Below are 20,610 nucleotides of genomic sequence, written 5' to 3'. Positions count from 1 at the left end.
GCCTGGATGTTAGATCCCCCTCCTTCTTTGTCCAGCTTCCCCAGTGCGTCATGAGTTTGGTAGCTGTCCTCTTCTCTAGAATGTATGCTTGACGAGATCAGGGACCAGGTCTGATTTTTCCCAGATAATTCCTTAGCACCTCATTTGAAACTTTCAGATAAAGGGAATAATAAATAACAAATATTTCCAGGAGTGGAAGGTTCTGGAGGTGGAACAGTTTTGGGTGATGACCAGGTCTGGGGTGGGGTCCTGCTAGTGGGTAGCTAAATGTGGCAAAGGTGGTCATGGGATGAAAAGGACAGGGTGATGCACAGGTCACCCCTAAGTCCTTGGGTCATGGGAGAATAGCAGGAGGAGAAGACCTTGGGCTATGGACTTGGTCTTTGACAAATTAGGAGAAGTAGTTGGCAATGATGTGGGTAGGACAGAGGGCAGAAGAGTAAGCAAAGCGGGGATTTTTCAGGAAGGTGAAGGTGGACAGGTGTGAGTGGTGGTGAGAGCAGTGTGAGTCTTGAGATTGTGGGTGGGATTGAGGATAAGATGGCCTGATGGCTGAAGTGGTTCTTAGTCCCACCCTCCTCTGAAGGTCTTCACTTGGCTCAGTGGCTCAGGACTTGAGACCTTGGAGCAGCATCCAAGGAGAGGTTGCCATGGGAGATGTCAGGTCCTGGAGTGAGCTCACCATAAGCTGGACTCAGCAGCTGCCACTGGACGATGGATCTGGAATCTCAGGGTGTTGGCTATGAGGGGTGTCCCCTGGCCTGGACTTGGGTGCTACTGTGGTCTGAGCAGCGTAGGGCTCTCTGGCTCTGAACTGGTCAGGAGTGCCACCCTATTCTCTCAGGCTTCTGGTCACAGCTCTAGTTTGGATTGGAGGTGGGAGCTCTTGTTTCCTGGAGTCAGGAGTTTAGTAGATGGTATTGGTGCCCTGCCCATGTCCCCTTTACTGGGGGACATCCATTCCCCAGCTGCTGTGAATATTGGCTGATTATGTCTTATGGCTGCCCCTGAAGAGCTTATTTTGGCTGAGCCAGAGCCACCTATCCCTTCCTGCCAGCCCTCCTGCCACTTGGGGTGCCTGACGTAATGATGGACTGAAATCTGGTGAGACTTATTATCTGAAGCCCCTCATCCCACAGGGATTGGGCCAAGGCTGCATCTCCCTGAGTCTCCATCCCTGCTCAGCTCAGCCCCTCCGTCCCCCACTCCTCTTGCTCCTTCCTTCACATGTACACAAACCTCTGCCTCTGGCTCTGCTTCTAGGGAGCCTGCCCTAAAGATGGGTGACTTCGATTTTATGTCATAATCGGGGGTGGGCATGGAAGCTACCTGTGGACCACAGGGGACACAGCTCATGACAGACTCAGTAGATCTGTGTGGGCTGGAAGGGTCTCTTCCCCTTTCTAGATCCAAATTTGCTTACCTAAAGGTGAGACCTTTATGCTAGCTCTAGTTAAAGCAACAACAAAAACAAAATGAGCAAACAGATGCTTTGCTGAACTCTGCAGGCTAGGTGTGGTGGAAGATTCAGATAAAGGAGACGGGGTTCCTTCCCTGAAGCAGCTCACAGACTACTCATCTCACAAACATTTATTGAAGGCAACAGGGACCTGGATGACTCAGTGGCCTGCTCATAAAGGGCTCACAGACTGAGAGGGAGACACTCAGGGGAGGTGACAATTCCCATATGGGGAGAATGGCAGAGGGACAATCGAGGCTGGTACTTGGAGAGATGGGTAAAGTTGTCCTAGAGGTTCAAGGGAGGGTCACCAGAGGAGGTGGGAAGGGCATTCTAGCCAGAGGGAATATTGTGACAAAGACATGAAAAATGACCATGTGATGTGTCTGCCTGGGGGAACCACGAGCCCTTTGATATTACTGGGAGGTAGAAAGGAGGGAGGAAGCTGGAATGAGGTGGGGAGGTCAGTGGGAGCCAAGTTCAGGGCATGGGGCTGGTGATGGTAGAATAATTTTTTTTTTTTTGAGATGGATTTTCGTTCTCGCTGCCCAGGCTGGAATGCAATGGCATGATCTTGGCTCATCATAATCTGTGCATCTCAGGTTCAAGCAATTCTCCTGCCTCAGCCTCCCAAGTAGCTGGGGTTACAGGCATGCACCACTCTGCTTGGCTAATTTTGTATTTTTAGTAGAGGTGGGGTTTCTCCATGTTGGTCAGGCTGGTCTTGAACTCCCGACCTTAGGTGATCCTTCTGCCTCAACCTTCCAAGGTGCTGGGATTACAGGCATGAGTCACCCTACCCAGCCGATGGTGGAAGAATTTTTAAAGCAGGAGGAATGACATGGTCAGTTGCATAGACAGAGAAATCACTCCATCCTGTAGTGGAGGGCAGTTGGGGGAGGTCCAGTAGGTGGTGAGGTTGTAAGGAGAGAAAAAACAGATTCAGGTGGCATTCAGAGTCTGGAGTCAGTAGGATTTGGTGTCAGTGGGGATGTGGGGTGTGAGGGACAAGGATGACAGGCCTTCTCCTGGCTTGGGCAGCTGGGTGAATAGCTGTGCTCTGTATGAGATGGGGTGGGGCATCTTCCAGGAAGCAGGTTGGGGGGGAGGTGATGAGGTTGGCTTGGGAGTGGCCAAGTATGAGATGCCTTGGGGCTTCCCAGGGAGTTGTCTAGTGGGCATTTGGGGGCCTTGGAGGCATGTTAGAGTGGAGGTGTGCTCTGGGAGTTGCTGAAGTCTGAGTGGTGGGGGGGGTGGAGGAGTATGGGCTGAGGTTGCTCGGGGAAGTGGTATCAGTGAAAAAGAACGTGAAATTCCATAGACTTCAGGATCCAGGAGGGACCTGTCAGCTCAGACGCTCTCAATGGACCCTGGCCTGGAGGATGTGCCTCCTGGGCACCTTGACAGACCCCCATCCCTGGCTTGCTCTCAGCTCCACACCTCCCACCATCACAGGGGACTCACCTATTTGGGACCTGTGCTGGGCAGGGCTAGGGAGGCCTGACTCACGCTCATTCCTATGATGGACACTCACTGAGAACTGACTCCTGCTGGGCACAGGGTCTCCTGGGGTTTCTCTCCTCCCAGTGTGGCCAGCTGGTTGTAGGACCCAGAGGCCCCTGGAGTAGCCTCTGCCTTTGGGCACTCCCCGCCGCATCCTGGGGGCATACTCTGTATGTATTGGGGGGTGATGGGTGAGCCTGGATCTGAGGTTCCGGTGCTCAGGTGCTCACCGAGTGGTCTCGGCATCCTCTCTGAGGTCCATCTAACACCCCATCCCCTGTTTTCCTATCCGCGACTCCCCACCTGGTCTGCAAAGTACTGGGAAAATCATATTTATTAAGAGGTTTGACATACACTATTGCCGTATACAAAATCTTCACTAGCCATCAACCTCCCTCCCCTGAGGCTTAGGACCCAGGGACCAAACTACCCTTACCTCCCGCATTGGCCCCTGGGTGAGCTTCCTGAGCCCCCACAGCCACCTTCCTCACCACCGTGCTACAGCAAGGAATCCACTCCCCTTTCCTGTTTTCCTGGGTGGCCTCATGATGGGGCAGGGGGCACCTGGTGATCCTATCTGGTGATCTCACAGGTTATGGATACCCACCTGCATCCACTAGGGCCGACCCAGCCTTCATGAGGACAGAGTTCCCATCCTCAGGGTGCCCTCCCTGGGGGAGCACATATGGTGGGCATGTATCAGGTAGGCGTTCCCGGCACCGAGACCGCCGGTGCCTGGGGCCGAAGATCTCCATGCACCTCTTGCCCACCAAGTAGAAGACCTCACTGAGGTTGAGCAGGATGCAGATGGCAGCTGTGGTCACCATGAAGTAGGTGAAGACCTTCTTCTCTGTGGGCCGGGAGATGTAACAGTCCACAGTGTGGGGGCAAGGCTCCACGGAGCAGGCCACCACGCGGGGCATGTCATAATCCTTGTAGAGGCGGTGGAAGATATAGAGGAAGCCGGTATCCACGGCGGCCTTGAAGATGAGGCTTAGCAAGTATGTCCACCACAGCCCGCCCCGCTTCTTGCTTGGGTTGTCATATAGGGAAGGGGCATTGGGCCCATGTTTCAGGCGGTACCTGCGCTCGCGTTCCTCGCGGTAGGCCACGTGCATGACCACGAGCAGCGAGGGGCATGTGACCAGGATGAGCTGCAGGGCCCAGAGGCGCACGTGGGACACAGGGAAGAACTCGTCGTAGCAGACATTGGGGCAGCCAGGCTGCTTGGTGTTGCAGACAAAGTCCTTCTGCTCATCGTCCCACACCTCCTCGGCTGCCACCACGTACACCAGCACGCGAAAGATGAAGACCACAGACAGCCAGATGCGGCTTAGTGCCGTGGAGTACTTGTTCACACCACTTAGGAGGCCCTGCAGAAATGCCCAGTTCATGCTGGCTGTGTCCTGGGTGCTGCACGTGGACGGTCTACACCTGTGTGCCACCCACCCACTCAGGCCTTGGGAGCCTTGAGGCGTGGGGGGACCTGGAGATGGGCACCCTTAATGCCGGTGCAACTGACAAAAGCGTTTCACAATTACCGTGTCATCATGTCCTCACTCCCATTGACTTGGTAGGATAGGGATTGCCCGTGTCCCCGTTTCACAAAGAGTAAGTGAAGGCCCAGAGATACCCGCCAAAGCTCCACAGATGGAAGTCGCAGAGCTAGTCTTGCACTTTGGTCTTCAAGTTCCAAAATTAGGGTCTATTTTATTCTACAAAGTAATAGATACATGTGAAGACAAGCATCCTGCATGGACCTGCCAGCCAACCTCTTACTCCAAGTTTCAGCCCACGACTTCTAGAGAGAACGTAGGAAGGTTTGAATTGGACGATCTGCTCTCCCGTCAGCTGCCAGGGCTGGGCCAGGGCAGGAGGGGTAGGAGCGTATCCTTATCAGTTGTCAGATCCATCCCACTTTTACTGAACACCATCGGGAGCCTGGCCCTGTTCTGGGCACGTTCACATCAGCCCCTTGGTAGATCCCGTAACAATCTTCATCCTTACTCCTTGGCTCTGGCTCCAGGAAGGTTCTCAGCCCTGGCATTCATGCCCAAACTAAACAGAGGTGCTTTGGAATCATGAAGACCTGACAGGGAGGCCTGCTAACCCATGTATTGGTACTAGGGCCTGAGGGCTGACTGTCCTGACCACAGTGGGTTCCTCTGGAATTCCAACTATTCCAGCTTTTGTAAGGGACTGGGGAAGGGACTGAGGATGGATTCTGGCATGGTCTGCACCCCTCATTTACTTTCTCTCAGGGGCACCCCCTCCTCTGTCCACTTAGTGGCTTTTTGCTAGCGAAGTTTCCATTATTTCCTTCCAGGCCCCTGTCCTATGGACTCCCACCTCCACATCCCCTTGTCTGGAGTCCCCATCAGGTCCCACCTCCAACACTCCCCTCCTCCTCCCCTTCTCCCTCCCCAACCTCAAGCCCTGACTCTACTCTCAGCCTCTTCAGACATTGTGTGCCTGGGACATTTTCAGAGAAAGAGGCATCGCCTATTCCCAAATGATCTATTTACCTGTCTTATTTTTTGCCAGACTGTCAGCTTCTAGAGGGCAGACTCTTTACCTCTGTCTCCCTAGGACCCAGCACTGGCCTGGCCCAGTGAACACACAAGAGATGTTTGTGAAACTGAACTGAAACCCATTTCTTCCTGATCCCTCCTCTTCCCTGGTCTTCTGTCCTCCCTCAGGTCAGGCAGGACATTCCTTCTCCTCCTTGGCACCCTCTAGGGACCCCCACCCTTTGGCTCCCTCCCTAAAGCCCAGTCTACAGCCTGAGGTCCGCTGGATATGTTCAGCTCAGCTGGCTGCTGGCTTCCTGGCCAGCCTCCTGCCCTATTTGGTCCTCACCCTTTTTGGATCCAGTAGCTGCTCCCTTGTCCTTGGGCTTGTCCGTCTGCCCCAGGACCTCCCGGAGGCAGCTTTTGTTACTCACTCTCCTGCTGGGTGGGGCTTTCTGGACCAATGAGCCAAGCGAGAGTGACTGGGGTGGGCAGGCAGGAGGACGGACTTCCCCGGGCACATATTCAGAGCAAACACCTGCGGCTCTTCTCTCCTGGCCCACGCCTCCTCTCTAGCCTGGCTGGGCCTGGCTCCCAGGCAGGCAGGTATGTGGGTGAGACTGCTCTGTGGGGCTCAGGAGCCTGATATCATTATGCCCAGGTCTAGGACAGCACCAGTGGGATTGACCCTGTCCCCTTCCCGTTGCCTCCTTGCCCCACCTCCCTGTCCTTAAGCCTCTCTTCTGGCCTTTTTCTGGGAAGCCTTATTCTGAGGTCCTCAGCAGCTGACATCTATGGAAAGGGGCAACCTTAATTTAGTGCAGGAATGTATCCCACTCTGGTGGTGGGGATATTTCTGGGGACTGGAGCCGGGAAAGCTCTTGGATTGTGTAGGGGATGGGAGCTGTCAGCTATGAGTTTTCTAGACCAGGGCACCCACAGCCCTGGTGGAGGCAAGGAATGCAGGTTGGCAGCATGAAATGCTCCAGTTGGCACGGGGCCCGGCACAGTGTTGCTGTTGATCCTCTGTGAGCTGGGGCCTCTGGGGTCCTGAGGAAGGCCTCCAGGGAAGCTGGAGTATGACTGCGCAGATGCTGGTGGGGGCCCTGGGACCTGTGTCTCGGCTGGGATGATGAAGTTTAATGTGCAGCTAGGGAGGGGCCTTCTGCTTCATTTCCCACAGGCATTTATCCAGCACTTCCTAATACCAATGATTAACATTTATGTGTCCTTTTACAGCTGGCTGACCCTGTCCCAGCCATGAGCTCATCAGTCCTCAGCACAGCCCCACAGGCTATGGGAAAGTCACTTCAGCTTCTCTCCAAAATGGGTTAATAATACCTATTAATAATACCTATTAACCCATTTTGGAGAGAAGCGGAAGTGACTTTCCCAGAGTCACAGTGGAACTTGGACTTGACGCAGGCATTCTGAGTCCATGAACTTCCCACTGCAACGTGCAGCTCCCCAAGGACCGAGCTCCATTCTCTCTGCAGACAACCCACAGGCCTAAACTTGCCATGGGAGATAAAGGCTAGATGGGAGCATGAGCAAGTAGCATGTCCCCTGGAATACTGGAGGGCCCCCTTTCTGGAGGAGAGGAGGCCCCTCCTCAGGCTGGATCAAGTGCAGCACTTTGCAGGGGCAGAGAGATTGACACAATGAACGCAGGGGGGTCACAAAGGCCGCACAACCAGAGAGCACCTGGAATCAGCAAATGAGTTGATTTTTATTAAGCCCTGACAGTGGGCCACACACACGAAGGTGCCTGCATGTGTGTTCTTCTATGAATACCCCCTCTTCCTTCCTCTAGCCCTGTGCAATAGCCCTCACAATCTCCATTCTATAGAAAAGGAAACCGAGCTATAGAGCGCAGGGGAACTGGCCCATGGCAGGTGGCTGGAGGGGAGGACTAGGGATTGGATCCCAGACTGTCGGAATCCTCTCTCTTGCCTGCCCCTACCTCATGGGTTAGTGTCCCCACTCTCAGGTTGAATCTGTGAGAGATGCTAGAGCCTCCTCATCCAGGCCCAACCTGCCAACTGAGTCCAGGCAGCCCCTCACAGGATGGTTTTCTTCGCGTGGTCTCGAGGGCAGTCTGGTAAGAGAGAAGGATGACTGTCTGAAGCCAGAAAGATGAGGTCTCCCAAAAGGAGGTCGTCCTGTTTGCAGGGAGAGGTGGCGCCGTGTGGGTGATAGCCTGTGCATGTGGCTCGGGCTTTCCTTGCTTCCAGGCACTCGTGGCACCTCTTGCTCACCAGGTAGATCAGCTCCATGAGGTTGAGCAGGATGCAGATGGCCGCTGTGGCCACCATGAAGAAGGTGAAGATGTTCTTCTCTGAGGGCTTAGAGATGAAGCAGTCCACTGTATTGGGACATGGATCTGCGTGGCACTTGACCACAGGAGGGAGGATATATTTAGGGTAAAATGAGTGGAACACATAGAGAAAGGCAATGTCCACGCTGGCCTTGAACACCAGGCTGCAGACGTACGTCCACCAGAGCCCACCCCGCTTCTTGCCAGGGTTCAGGTAGAGGCGCCCACCATCCTCCCCATAGGCTTCTTGATGCTTCTTCTCCTGAAGCTCCCGGTAGGCCACGTGCATGACCACGAGCAGCGAGGGGCACGTGACCAGGATGAGTTGCAGAGCCCAGAGGCGCACGTGGGACACGGGGAAGAATTCATCAAAGCAGACGTTGGAGCAGCCAGGCTGGCGTGTGTTGCAGTCGAAGTCCTTGTGGTCGTCACTCCACACACGCTCGGCTGTCACCAGGTACACCAGAACTCGGAAGATGAAGACCAGGGACAGCCAGATGCGCCCGAAGGCTGTGGAGTACTTGTTGACCCCACTCAGGAGTCCCTCAAAGATCCCCCAGTTCATGGTGGACCCAAGCGTCAGCAGCTGCTGCAGGGAAACAATAACACTGATTTCCTACATTTATAAAATACTCGCTCTGAGCACAGTGTAGAACTATGTCACCACCCTTCCTCCTCACCACCACTAGAGCTAGGTTCTACTACTGTCCCCATTTTATAGAGGGAGGAAGCTGAGGTTTAGAGGCATTATACAAGGTTACACAACTATTAGGTGCAGAGCTGGGATTTGAGCATAGGTAATTAAGCCCACAACCCAACTCCTACCCATAAAAGTGGATGAGGGCAGGTCCAGGGAGCCACTGATTTCTTGCAGGGCCTGAGGCTCTGGTCTTAGGGTTCTGCAGAGTGAAGATGTGTGGAGTTGGGACATTCTTCCTGCTCCCTCTGTTCCAATCCTGGCTCTCCTTCTCAGGGGGCTGAGCCTTGAGATGGCTTCTCCTCTCCTTTCTGAGCACTGCTGTCTCTTCTCAGACAGCTCCCTCCCCAGGGGAACCTGCTCTTTGTTTTTTTTTTTTTTTCCCTTAGCTCAGAGATGGTACTGGAAAGGAGGCTGGAACCTTGCTCCCAAGCCCCAGTCTGGTCTAACACTCTGTAATTAGCCAGGGAGAGTCCTGCTCCAGTGCCACTCATTTGAAACATGGCCAGTGCAATCCAGTTGAAAGATACAGGAGGCAGCAATACATTCTCTTCTTTTAGTAGGCTTCCTAGAGTAGCCTGTATTGAGTGTCTCCCAAACCAGTGTTCCCTGGAACCCTGTCCCATAGGTTGGCAGTAGAAGTGAGAGAAGAGGATTCTGTGTCAAGAAAAGTTGGCAAACGTCAGGTTTAGTAAAGTTAAGTAGCTCAGCTGTGCTAGTAAACTCACTAATACATTTACCAAAAGAGGTATGAAATATGTGGCATTGCCCAAACTCCTTTGCCCACAGAAGCCCTTTTCCTCCTGACATAACTTTGATCATCTTATGGGATAGCCTTTCAAGACATCAAGTGGGAAACGCTGCTCCTATCAGTGCTGCTGGTGAATTTGGCCTGATGAACTCCCAGAATCAGATTCACCTCCATTTAAGGACCGTGACTGCTAGGCAGAATAAGGGGTGCCCACTGCCTCACCTGCAAGCCCTCTGCCTGATTCCTGGGGATGGGGGTGTGTCCACCAAGATCCATGCACTGTGGTTTCAACTGACTGTGCACCCTGGGACCCCAAGGAGCCTGTCTGCATAGCCACTAAAGGGCTCGTGCTGCCCTTCCTGTGCTGGCCCAGGCTGAAGCTCTCCAGGCTGTCTCAGCCTCTGCAGGATCACCTGCAAAGCAGTGTCGTGATGACAGCCAACATCCATGAAGTATTCATGCCGTGCCAGTCCCTGCTGTAAGTTCTTTGCATGAATCAAGACATTATTCCTTCACAGCAACCTTAGGAAGGGACAGGATATTTTTCATTCCCAATTTACAGATGAAGAAAGAGGATCACAGAGGGGTTAATTAACTGGCACAATGTCACACAGCTAAGTGGCAGAGCTAGGATTTGAACCCAGGCATGCTGGCTCTAGAGCCCACCCTCTGGGAACTGCCCAGCTTTAGGCCTCAGACCCTTTCCTCAAGCCTCGATGAGCTGCCTGTCTGTGTGCAGACAGATTCTGTCCTTCACCTTGTGTGTGGCTCCTGGGTGGCTGGGGGTACCTTTGCCCCCCACCCTGTTTCCACACCACCTGCCACTTAGACGGGGAGTGAAGGGGGACTCTGCTCTGAATCACCAGTTTGCATGCTCAGTCCTGTCTAAGGTAGGCGGGACTCCTGGCAGCTTCTCAGGGAACACCCAGGGAGGCCCCCACCCTTAGCCCCCAGGGGCTCTCACCCAGCCCATCCCTACTTGGGGGTGGGGCGGGCTCTGCAGGCCCAGGCAGAGCTACCCTGCTTGCCTAGCTTCCGGCCTGGCCCCCTCTTAGCTCCTCTCCCACTCAGTTCCTTGCTGCCACCTTTGCCTGGCTGGGGAGAGCTGGAAGAACCCAGAACCCTTTATTCCTCCACCATCAGGACCAAGGGTGGCAGATGTGTCCAGGCGGCCCCCCCTCCCCGCTCCCCACCGAAGTGTCCTCCTGCCACGTATGCCAAGGCACTGGACACATTGGACATAGATGCCCTTACCTGAGTGGCTAATCCTTAGGGCCCTCCTGGCTCCTGGCAGCCGGCAGTAGGACTCAGCAAGCAGCTGGAATTTCATATCCAGAACTGGGGAAGGTTTTCAGAGAAGCCCGTTGAATCCCGTTCCCGTTCCCAGGAAAGAGCCTGCTGGGTGTGCCGACCCAGCCCGGGAAGAGGAGGAGCTGGGGCCTGCACTGCCATTGGCTGGGACCCAGCTTCCTCAGACTGCTTCTGATGAGGGCTCAGGAAACAGGGGTTCACTAAGCCTCGAATCCTGGTATCCTCTCAAGAGAGCCACAGGTCCACTCTGACTCCTGCTTGTGTTCCCTGTCCTGCGCTCTCATTCCTCTTTGGAAAATTTCCGTTGTTATTTCTTGGGACTCCTCTGACTTGCATGGGCTGCTCTCCAGACTCCCCTCTTTCTGATTGATCCTCGGTGGCCTTCCATTCTCATGGCCCCAGTTGCCTTTGGAAACTCCATGCGTTCCAGACTCTGTCTCGGGCCCAGGTGCTTTTGTCCCTTCAAGTGCCATTTACCTGGACGAGTCTCGGGCCCAGGTGCTTTTGTCCCTTCAAGTGCCATTTACCTGGACGCCCTTCTCCCAGCTTTCTCTCCTTCTGGCTAATTCCTCCAAGACGTTGTAGGAGTTGCATCTGGAACCTCACACCCTTGGATCTAGAACCTCATGCACCTGCATCTTCTCTCCAGGCCCCTATATCTGGAGTCTCAAACCCTTAAACCCGGAGTTTACACTCCTGCATCCAGAGCCCCACACGCCTTCCTCTGGAGTTCACACGGCTGTAGCTTGAGTTCACATCCCTATATTTGGAGTTCACACTCCTGTATCTGGGGTTCACATCCCTGTATCGAGGCCTCACACTCCTGCATCTGAAGTTCACACCCCTGCATCTTGAGTTCACACCCTGCATCAGGCCTCACACTCTTGAATCTGGAGCCCCACACCCCTACACCTAGAGTTCATGCCTTGCATTGGAGTTTACACCCCTATGCCTGGGCCTCACACCCCTACATTTGGAGTCCACACTCCTGCATCTGGAGCTCCACACTCCTGTTTCTAGAGTTCACACCCCTGAATCTGGGCTCCACATTCCTGCATCTGGAGCCGCACACCCCTGTAGTGGAGTCCACACCCATACATCCGGGCCCCACACCCCTGCGTCTGGAGTTCACACCCCTGCATCTGGGCCCATGCCCTGCATTGGGAATCTCACAATCTGGATTTGAATCTCATCCCTGCTAGTTTTTGATCTGGGTGGTTCACTTATGTTCTCTATACAAAGAGACATCCCACATCTGTGACGCGGGGAGTTATGAAAAGACAGTGGGTGCCACACAGTGTAATGGTTGCATGCACAGACAGTGGCCTGAATCCCAGCTCTGCCACTTTCTAACTATGTGATGCCTTGCCTTCTCTGTAAAAGTGGGAAAAGAACAACAGCTACCTCATAGGGTGGATGCATGAAGTAACCCAGCCTTAGGGGTAAGTGCCTGGTGCAAGGGAAGCCCTGTCCACAGTTGCCTGTAATGCATGTAAACTGCCCAGCACAGGCCTGCCACGTGTCCTCAAAAAAATGTTTCTCCCACCCCCTTTTCCTTATTCCTAGGCCTTTTCTTTCTAAGATACAGGGAAGGCAGAGGAGAAGGGAGGGAGAGAGAGACATACTCGCTAGAGAAAATCTCATTTGGATGCATGTTGTTTTTGGGCTTAAATGGCCAAATGCAAGCCAGGCAGGCACTGTAGGAGAGGTGGAGAAGGTGGATGGGGGTGCCTGATTTCTCATTAGTGCACAGACACAGTCTGTTGGCCTAATTAACTTCCAAGGTGCCTGTATCAGTAGGTCACATGGGGTCAAGATTCAATAGACAAAGTATCCAGGAGCCACAAACACCGCGTGTCCACAAGCAAACACAACATAGCTTCACATGTGCATACTCTTACACACAGACCACACTATGGGCACAGCGATGCACACACATGCAGCAGTGGCTTTATTTTATTCACTGTTCTACCCCTTGTGCCTAGAAGGGTGCCTGGTATCTTGTCCCGTTAGACTTCAATTTATATTTATTGAATGAATGATGTGAGAAATGCACATGCCCTAGAGAGAGTCACATACATCTATACTGCTTCATGCTCTTTCCAAAACCCTGTTGCCAAGTACAGGAGAGAGGAGCCTATGAAGAGATCAGTTACAACATAGTGAGAAGTCCTATAAAAGACATACAATGGAGTTTTAAGTTCTGCCAGAGGGAGACTGAGAGAAGGTAACATTTAAGCTGGGTCTTGAAGGATGTATAGGAGTTCACCAAGAAGAGATGCTGAGGAGGGATCTTTGAGGCAGTGGGCACATAGAGTGCAGAGGACCTTTGTGAAAGACAATGGAAGAGCAGTAGAGAGTGGGCTGGGCGGTGGTGGGGGCACCAAATGACAAGGTGCCTGGAAGGTCAGCAAAGACCTTCTAGGCCATGAAGGACCTGGAGTGTCATGCTAAGAAGTTTGAATTTATCTTGGGTACAGAGGGAGGCATGAGGGAGTTCTTTTCTTTTTAAAATTTTTACCTTTCATATGGTGCTGAGGCAGGGGGTAGTTCTAAGAAAGGAAGAGACATGGTCACATTGGTACCTTTGATTCTCATTATTCAAGGTAATTATATTCTATAAGTCACCATGAACACCAAGTTAGTGAATATGGAAGCATTCTTCCTAGAGGGCATATGAGGTTAGGTTCCTTCAAGCTTCTGTTTACAACATGGTTATCAACTATCAGTATAGGTGTCTGTTTTATGTGTGTTTCTCAAGACACCTTACTTAATGTATATTGCTGACTCACTAATATTGAACTAAAAGCCAACATCATTATAACTCATGACTGAATGAAGCTTGTCGAACACAAATTTTTTTTCCATAAGGCTTATCATAGCCTTCGTGTGCTTAGGAACACTAGATGGCGCTTCAGCATTATAATCTGGGCCGTTTTAAACAGCAAAACCCCAGCAAAAAGCAAGAAATGAGAAAAATATGGCACTCAATAGACCTCCAATAGAACATGAGTTTATAGTATTAGAGCTGAAAGGGGAAGGCAGAATTTTGCCTTATTCAGCCACAGCTGGGAGCATGTGCATTGGGAGACTCAATTTTTGCCACTCTGTGCATGTTATAAATGGCCATGAAAGTGTCTTACATGTAAATTTTGGACTAGAAATACATCATGATGAGCAGGAGAATGCACAATACAGAAGCTGTAAATAATGAAGATCAACTGTATGTTTAGAAAGCTCCCTCTGTTTGAGAGAAGAGGCTGGAGGGGCTTGTGAGACCAGTATGAAAGTTATTGCAATGATTTAGGCAAGCAAGAGGGTGGGATTTGGGAAATAGCTGGTAAATGCAGGTGGCAGTTTTGGGGGACTGACTGGATGTAGGGTGTGAGGCAGGAGGCTGACCCAGGATGGTTCACTGGTCACTGGCTTTGACAATTTGATAGGTTGGGCCACTAATAGAAATAAGGGCTATAGAAGGAAAAACAGGTTGTTTGGGGGTATCTTAGTCCATTTTGTGCTGCTATAGCAGAATAGTTGAGAATGGTAATTTATAAATAACAGATATTTCTTTCTTATAGTTGTGGAGACTGGGAAGTCCAAGATCAAGGTGCTGGTGTCTTGCAAGGGCCTTCTTGCTGTGTCCTAACATGGCAGAAGTCATCACATGAGTGAGAGAGGGAGAGAGAGAGGTGTCGAACTCACTTTGATAATAAACCCACTCTCATGATAACAAACCCTCTCCCATGGTAATGATGTTAATCTAACTAACCAATTACCTGTTAAAGTCCCACCTCCCAACACTGTTGCATTGAGGGTTAAGTTTCAATACATGAGAACACTGTGGGGGCACATTCCAAGCATAGCAAGGGGAGTGAGTGGGAAAGGTGGTGCATAGGTTCGTCACAGATGTGTATGGAGTTAGTGAGTTCAGTGCTATGTGTGCTAAGTTGGAGCTACATGAGCTATCCAGGGCCATGAGGTGGCAGCAATGGCTGGAGGTTGAAGCCACAGGAGTAGGCAGTGGAGAGTGCACTGAGAAAAGAGAGTCCAGCAGAGCTCTGGAGAGTGCTGGCATTTTAGGAAGCAGGCAGAGAACTGCTGGCAGAGGAGAAAGCTCTGGGCTTCAATTTAAATCCCACACTTTCAGAAAGACTTTCCCTGCTGCCTGAAACTAGGTCTGGTTCTCCATTATACATTCTCTTGGCACTGTGCTTCTCCTTTGTGACTCTATCCCAATTGCATTCTTAGAGTTTTGTGTGTGTGTGTGTGTGTGTGTGTGTGTTTTATTTCCTCCTTTGACTGTGGTGTGTGTCTGTGAGGTGTGTGCACTGTGGAGTATGTGTGGATTCCAAGGCCAATCCTTAAGAGGACCAGGCCCAGAGGTTGAACCATGAGAATCATGCTTGCTGATCTGTTTCCACCATCAGTCACAACACCTGGCACATAGTAGGTGCTTAATGAATATTTGACGATGAGTAAATGATTCTGTTTATCAAGTGTAAAGGTGCCAACAGTGTTCCCAAATCCTTAGCTATGAGGATGTTGAAGTGTTACAGTGTTAAGAGCACAGGCTCCAGAGCTCAGCTACCTGAATTCCAACCCCAGCTCTTCTGCTTACTGACTGTGCAAGTCCAGGCAAATTTCTCAGCCTCTCTGGACCTCAGTTTTCTCATCTGGGACTTGGGGGCATGGGAGTTCCTACCTCATGGAGTTATTGTGAGGATTAGATGAATAAACATCTAAAACATGCCTGGCACATAATAAACACCCAATAAATGCTAGCTATTGTTATTCTCAGCTAGGACCAATATCTGGGAGTGAGACTGAGTTTATGCTGCTTTCTGTTTTCTTTCCCTCATTATTTGGCCATAGTCTTTGCACAAGCCTGTCTCAGCTCTGCTAAGGAAAATGGGAGTAGAGGTGAATAAGCAGTCCATCCTCCACCATCACTGGAAGGACATGGAAATACTGCAAATCCATTTCCTGTCCTTGAGTTGCTTCTGTGCTAGAGGGGACCAGGACAGACCCAGTTATATCCGTTCCAGGGAAGGAGTGGGGTCCAGCCCCCAGAAAAGCTTCATCTACGATTATCTGTTTCTACCACGAGGCCTGTGCTGGCTTCAGCCGCATAGCTCACTCCTTTACCTGGGTCAGAATTTCAGCCTGTGCTGGGAGCTTTACTTTCTCAGGAAAATGAAATGAATCCTGAGTTCCCATCCCTGGACAGTTTCAATGGAGGCTTCATGACTGTTCTTTTACTGAGGGATGGGACTTGGGGGATGCTGGAAGTCCAGGAGGGAGCTGGAGGTGGGAAGGGTGGAAGTGGGCGTGACAGAGAAGAGGCAAACCTGGAAAACAAGGAAGGGTTGTGTGATGGGCAGAATCCACACAGACCTGGGCTCAAACCCCATATCTACTCCCTAGCTATGTGGCCTTGGTCAACTAGTTTTTTTCTCTCTGAGCCTTAGTTTCCTTTTGTTAGAGTGTGGAAAGGATGGGGGTGCTGCTGTGAGGAGTACTTGGGAGGATCTATGTAAAGCCTGGTGATTTACACTCGGCACACCCCACACATTCCTCTTCTTCTGCTCTGTGAGCTGTTGCTCTCTGACCTTTTGGGTGGACATTCGTTTCTCCCCTGGGATGAATGGTCATGCTCATTCACTATGATGTGCCTCCCTTCCTGGGCCTCTAGACCTACCCCATCAGTTCTGCCCATGCTTCCAAGCTCAGTCCGAGGGGGCTGAACCTGGGATGTGCCCCTTGGTCTCTCCCTAGGATTTCTGAGGCTCTCTGTGAGATAGATCATGGAAGGGCTCACCATGCCTGAGACTGGGGCCCAGTGCTTCCGTGTATCCTCATCCCAGGCCCACACTAAAATGGAATTCTTGGTCTCAATCACACAGTGTTTTGCTGTCTCTGGGCAGGTTGTTTCAGTTCCATTTGGGGCCTCCCTTTTAGAGTATTGAGGGCTCATGAGAAGTTCTTGAAGCTTTGGCCACTGGCTGCCACATTTCCCTCTGTTGGCCAAGAGTTCCAAGGCCAAGCACCTCCCTATTGGGCTCCTGCCTGGATGCTCAGAATCTCTGTTGAATCACGGTCCAGTGTGTGGAACATATGACTTACTGAAAGTAACCAGACAGCTCTGGATTTTAAATCTCGTTCCATCAAGTGGTCAGTACTTGTAGCAGGAGCTATCAGTACCCGCCCCAGATCCTCTTGGCATACTCCATTTCTGTGGTTAAGAGGACCTAGCACAGCACAATGATTTACAGCAGGCAGGACCAGTGTCTGATGGCCAGGACCTGCTGCTCTGCCTGCGGTCTGTGGGCTTCTGGGCCTCTGCCTGCATACAGGGTAGGCTGGAAGTACTAGTGAATTGATGCCCCGCTGGGAAGAGTCCTCAACAAGTGGCTGAGAAAAGTTGGGGTATCAATTCTCCAGCCTCCTCAGCCTTTGATTGAGATAACTGTGAAGCCATTCTCTACTGTTTACCAGCAGTCCCCAGCAGGATTAAGCTCCATTGCCCATGGAGGTAACTCGCTCAATTAAACAGCCTTCATCAGCTTCCCTCCCTTCTCTGACTCACTGCCCTTTCCCATGCTGATGTTTCCTGGGATGGCCTCCCAAATAAACAACTTGCATGCAAATCCTGTCTCAGGCTTGGCTTTTGGGAGAGCCCAAACTAAGACATCTCTTGTTTGAACAGGGAAGCAATCTCATTTTCTGGGAAATTCGCCTATCCTCACTCTAACCGGCTGCATCTTCTCTCATTGAGTGTTGATTGGCCCAGGGGTGGGACCGGCCCCCAACTGAGCTAATCAGTCACACTCACCTGGCTCCGTTGATTGGTCCAATGTGACAACTTAACCCAGGCTGATCTACCAAGGGGCTTTCCCTGGGACTTTTGAACATGGGATAGAGAAAGTGTCCATTTGATGATAGACAGAGTGAGAAGTGGGGTTCGGACTTGCTGGCAGCCTGCTGTTTGAAAACGCTGCTTTGCTGAGTGAGACAATGATTCTGAGACAGAAAGGGAAGCAGAAACAAAAGATGGGCAAGCGAGTGCTCTGAAGGCACTGTAGTCCCTGGCTTGATCCGTCTCTGGAGCCCAACAATAATGTTTTCTCTCCTGGATGCTCACACACCACTGCGTTATCCTTTCGTTTTAGCTTGTTTAACTTAGGTATCTGTCATTTGCAGCCAGACGTACTCCATGTAACCTTGAATTTGCCATTTAATAGGGCCGGTGCATAGTAGGTGTTTAACAAGTATTTGTGGACTGACTTGTACTCTCTGGACCCTGCTTCCCTTACTTGTGTGTTTGGGGTGATAATAAGTAGCTTGTAGGCTGTTGGATGGATGAAATGAGAAAATGAGAGGGAGAGGGCTGTCTCAGCCTGTTTTATGCTGCTACAACAGACTACCACAGACTGGGTGATTTGTAGAGAACAGGTATTTATTTTCTCACAGTTCTGTAGGCTGGGAAGTCCACGATCAAGGTGTTGGCATCTGGTGAGGATGTGGCCTCTGCTTCCAAGATGGGGCATCAAACACTGTGTCCTTCAGAGAGGAGGAGTGCCGTGTCCTCAAGTGGCAGAAGCAGAAGGGCAAAAACTAACTTCCTCTGTCAAGCCATTTTATAAAGACATTAATCTGTTCATAAGGGTGGAGCCCCCATTATCTAAACACCACCCCAAAGGCCCTACCTCCCAACACACTGGGGATGAAGTTTCCAACATATGAATTTTGGGGGTCAATTTAGACCATAGCAAGGGCTCTATCAACTATGAAGCGTCAGACACAAGCAAAGAGCTTGGTTCTGCCTGTGAGCCAGGGAGTGTGCCAGGGAGGATGCCAGGGAGGGCAGGGCATCTTGGGTGAGGTGCGCAGAGTCCTGCTTGGATGTGTGGATGCACAGGGCCTGGTGGCTGCTGGCCAGTGAAAGCTGTATGAAGATGATGGGAGTGAATGGGAGGAATGGCTAGGGGAGACTTTTTTTCTTTTGAGAGAATCAATAAGAAGGGCAGAGAAGGGAATTAATGTGTATTGACTCTCTGTTATGTAGCATTCACTGGGCCCAACTTCTCGCATACATCAGAGTGCACACTGGTGACCTGGAGGCAAATGTTTTGTTTGGCCTTCACGGTGCTAAAAAAAAGTTTCAATTAATTACCAACAACATATAAAAATCTGGAGGTTCCACATAAAAAGGTATTTTGGGGGAAGTTCTTGAAAAATCAGAAGATCTTGTAACATGGGGTCTAGATTACCCGTAGCATCAAGAGCTGGAGCTGACAAGCAGCTGTCCCCACTAAATACTGGAGTCAGCAGGCCCCCTTCATTCATGTATGCTGCCCTTGCTGTCATTAAGATGGTCATCCTGGACGCTGTCAACTGACCTTCCCAATAGCCTTGTGAAGCGGGCACTCTTATTTCCATTTTATAGATGATAAAACTGAAAGTCAGAGATACAGTGATTTGCTCCAGACCACGTGGTTAGGGATTGACGGAGCTGCGGTCAGTTCTTGTTGGCTCCAGAGTCTAGTCCCCTCCCACGGTATGGAGACTGCCTGGCTATCAGTGGGAGGAGAGGGAGGAGGGAGACATATTTGGTATCAGTGATTAGGAAGGGTGGGGCACTACAGGTAGAGGCGGGAAAACTTGAGGCTGGGGAGATGATATTATGAGACCAGGCCATTGCCAGTTTGAAGGGACCTCAGTGTGTCCAGGTGAAGAGGTCCACTCCCAGGTCACTTTAGCACCTGGAGCCTGGGGCTGGTGGTCTGAGGAATAGAGGATTGTGGCTGGAGATATTTTGGGGACCTGGTGGCCGAGTGGCCAAGGGGAATGAGGCAAAAGGAGGGGGCGGAAATGCTGTTCAGGTGTCTTGCTTGACAGCCTCAGTGGGCTGGTGCTTCAGGAGATCAGGGCTGGGGGGCAGGAAAGGGGAGGAGAGAGAGGTTGTGGAAGTAGGTATCCCCTATGCAGTGGGAGATGGTGCATCCAGTTTGGAAGAATTGAGTTGGAGGCAGATGTCCGCGGAGAGCTGGCTGAGCAAGTCTGGAGCATGGGAGGATGCTCCTGGCTGGAGATAACGATGCAGAGATTAAGCTGTGATGCCCAGGACAGACAAAAGGGGCCAGGCCTGGGTGTCCAGGCCAACTTAGTGCTTGGTGGAGGTTGGTGGGATGCCCCCCATTCAGCCTCTCTGACCTTCCACAAGGTAATGAGGATCCTGCCCTCCTCACCCAGCGGGTCCCTCTGTAATCGGCTTCCCTGGGGATGTTTGAGCGAAATGGAATAGTGATGCAGGCAGGGAAGAAGGGAGGGAGAACTGGTTATCACTCCCCCTCAGCTCCAAGTGGATAATTACACAGCTCTCCAAGCCCCAGGACTGGGCCAGGCGGCAATCCATACAGACAGCCTCTCAAAATTAATGGGACTCCAAGGGGTTTGGGGTTGGGGGGAACAAAGCTGAGAGAGGCTAAGGAGAGTGAAACTAGACATGGGAAGAGACTGTGTCTGACAGAAAGAGCCCAAGATGCAGGGTCTGAAGCAGAGATGGAGGGAAAAAGCAGGGAAATTGAAACTCAGAGAGGTTAAGTCACCTGTTCAGAGTCACACAGCAGGAAAGCTGGGATTTGGACTGTTTGTCTGCATCCAGAGAACATGCTGTTAACCCACTCCATGGGTGAACCTTCTTGCTCACTGGAAACAGGCCTGCATCACACAAACCCTGTGTCAGAGCTGCTTCTGGTCTGAGTGAAGGTGGGACTCAGGGAAGAGCAGGGACTTTTGTAGATGTGAGGGAGGAAGAGGGAGAAGGTGTGATGGATCCTTCCAGGTCAGCTTGCACCGGGCCCCTCCCTCCCATGTTGGAACTAAGGGCCCCTCTGCATCCCTAGCCCCCCTACCCAGCACCCCCTGCAGTGCATCCCTAGCCCCCCTGCCCAGCACCCCCTGCAATGTATCTCTCTAGCTGGCTGCCAGGACTGGATTCATCTGGAGTTTGATTATTGTTATTATAACAATATTGTTAGTATGATTATTGTGCCAGTGCTA

The 20,610-nt window shown here is 51.5% G+C and overlaps 2 protein-coding genes across 3 annotated transcripts; both read right to left on the bottom strand.

Annotated features, from left to right (window-relative positions):
* Positions 1-1,575: 1,575 nt before the first annotated feature.
* On the bottom strand, positions 1,576-5,869 carry GJB4 (gap junction protein beta 4). The gene is made up of 2 exons (XM_002750593.4): positions 5,822-5,869; positions 1,576-4,677 (listed from the first exon to the last, which is right to left on the bottom strand). Exon 2 carries the CDS (start codon positions 4,354-4,356, stop codon positions 3,556-3,558), a length of 801 nt encoding a protein of 266 aa, XP_002750639.1. The 5' UTR covers positions 4,357-4,677; positions 5,822-5,869; the 3' UTR covers positions 1,576-3,555.
* Positions 5,870-7,177: 1,308 nt separating this feature from the next.
* On the bottom strand, positions 7,178-10,643 carry GJB5 (gap junction protein beta 5). Of its 2 annotated transcripts, none has more exons than XM_002750592.7 (2): positions 10,492-10,643; positions 7,178-8,378 (listed from the first exon to the last, which is right to left on the bottom strand). In XM_002750592.7, the coding sequence occupies exon 2, from the start codon at positions 8,352-8,354 to the stop codon at positions 7,533-7,535; it is 822 nt and encodes a 273-aa protein (XP_002750638.1). In that variant the 5' UTR covers positions 8,355-8,378; positions 10,492-10,643; the 3' UTR covers positions 7,178-7,532. The 2 variants fall into 2 exon arrangements, with proteins under 2 accessions (XP_002750638.1, XP_008999106.1); XM_009000858.5 differs by having other exon boundaries at positions 7,178-8,375.
* Positions 10,644-20,610: the final 9,967 nt, after the last annotated feature.

Source organism: Callithrix jacchus, chromosome 7 (assembly GCF_049354715.1).
Source record: "Callithrix jacchus isolate 240 chromosome 7, calJac240_pri, whole genome shotgun sequence".
NCBI classification, from domain to species: domain Eukaryota; kingdom Metazoa; phylum Chordata; class Mammalia; order Primates; family Cebidae; genus Callithrix; species Callithrix jacchus.
Note: the sequence above shows the minus strand (reverse complement) of the source record. Positions and strands in the feature narration are given on the sequence as shown.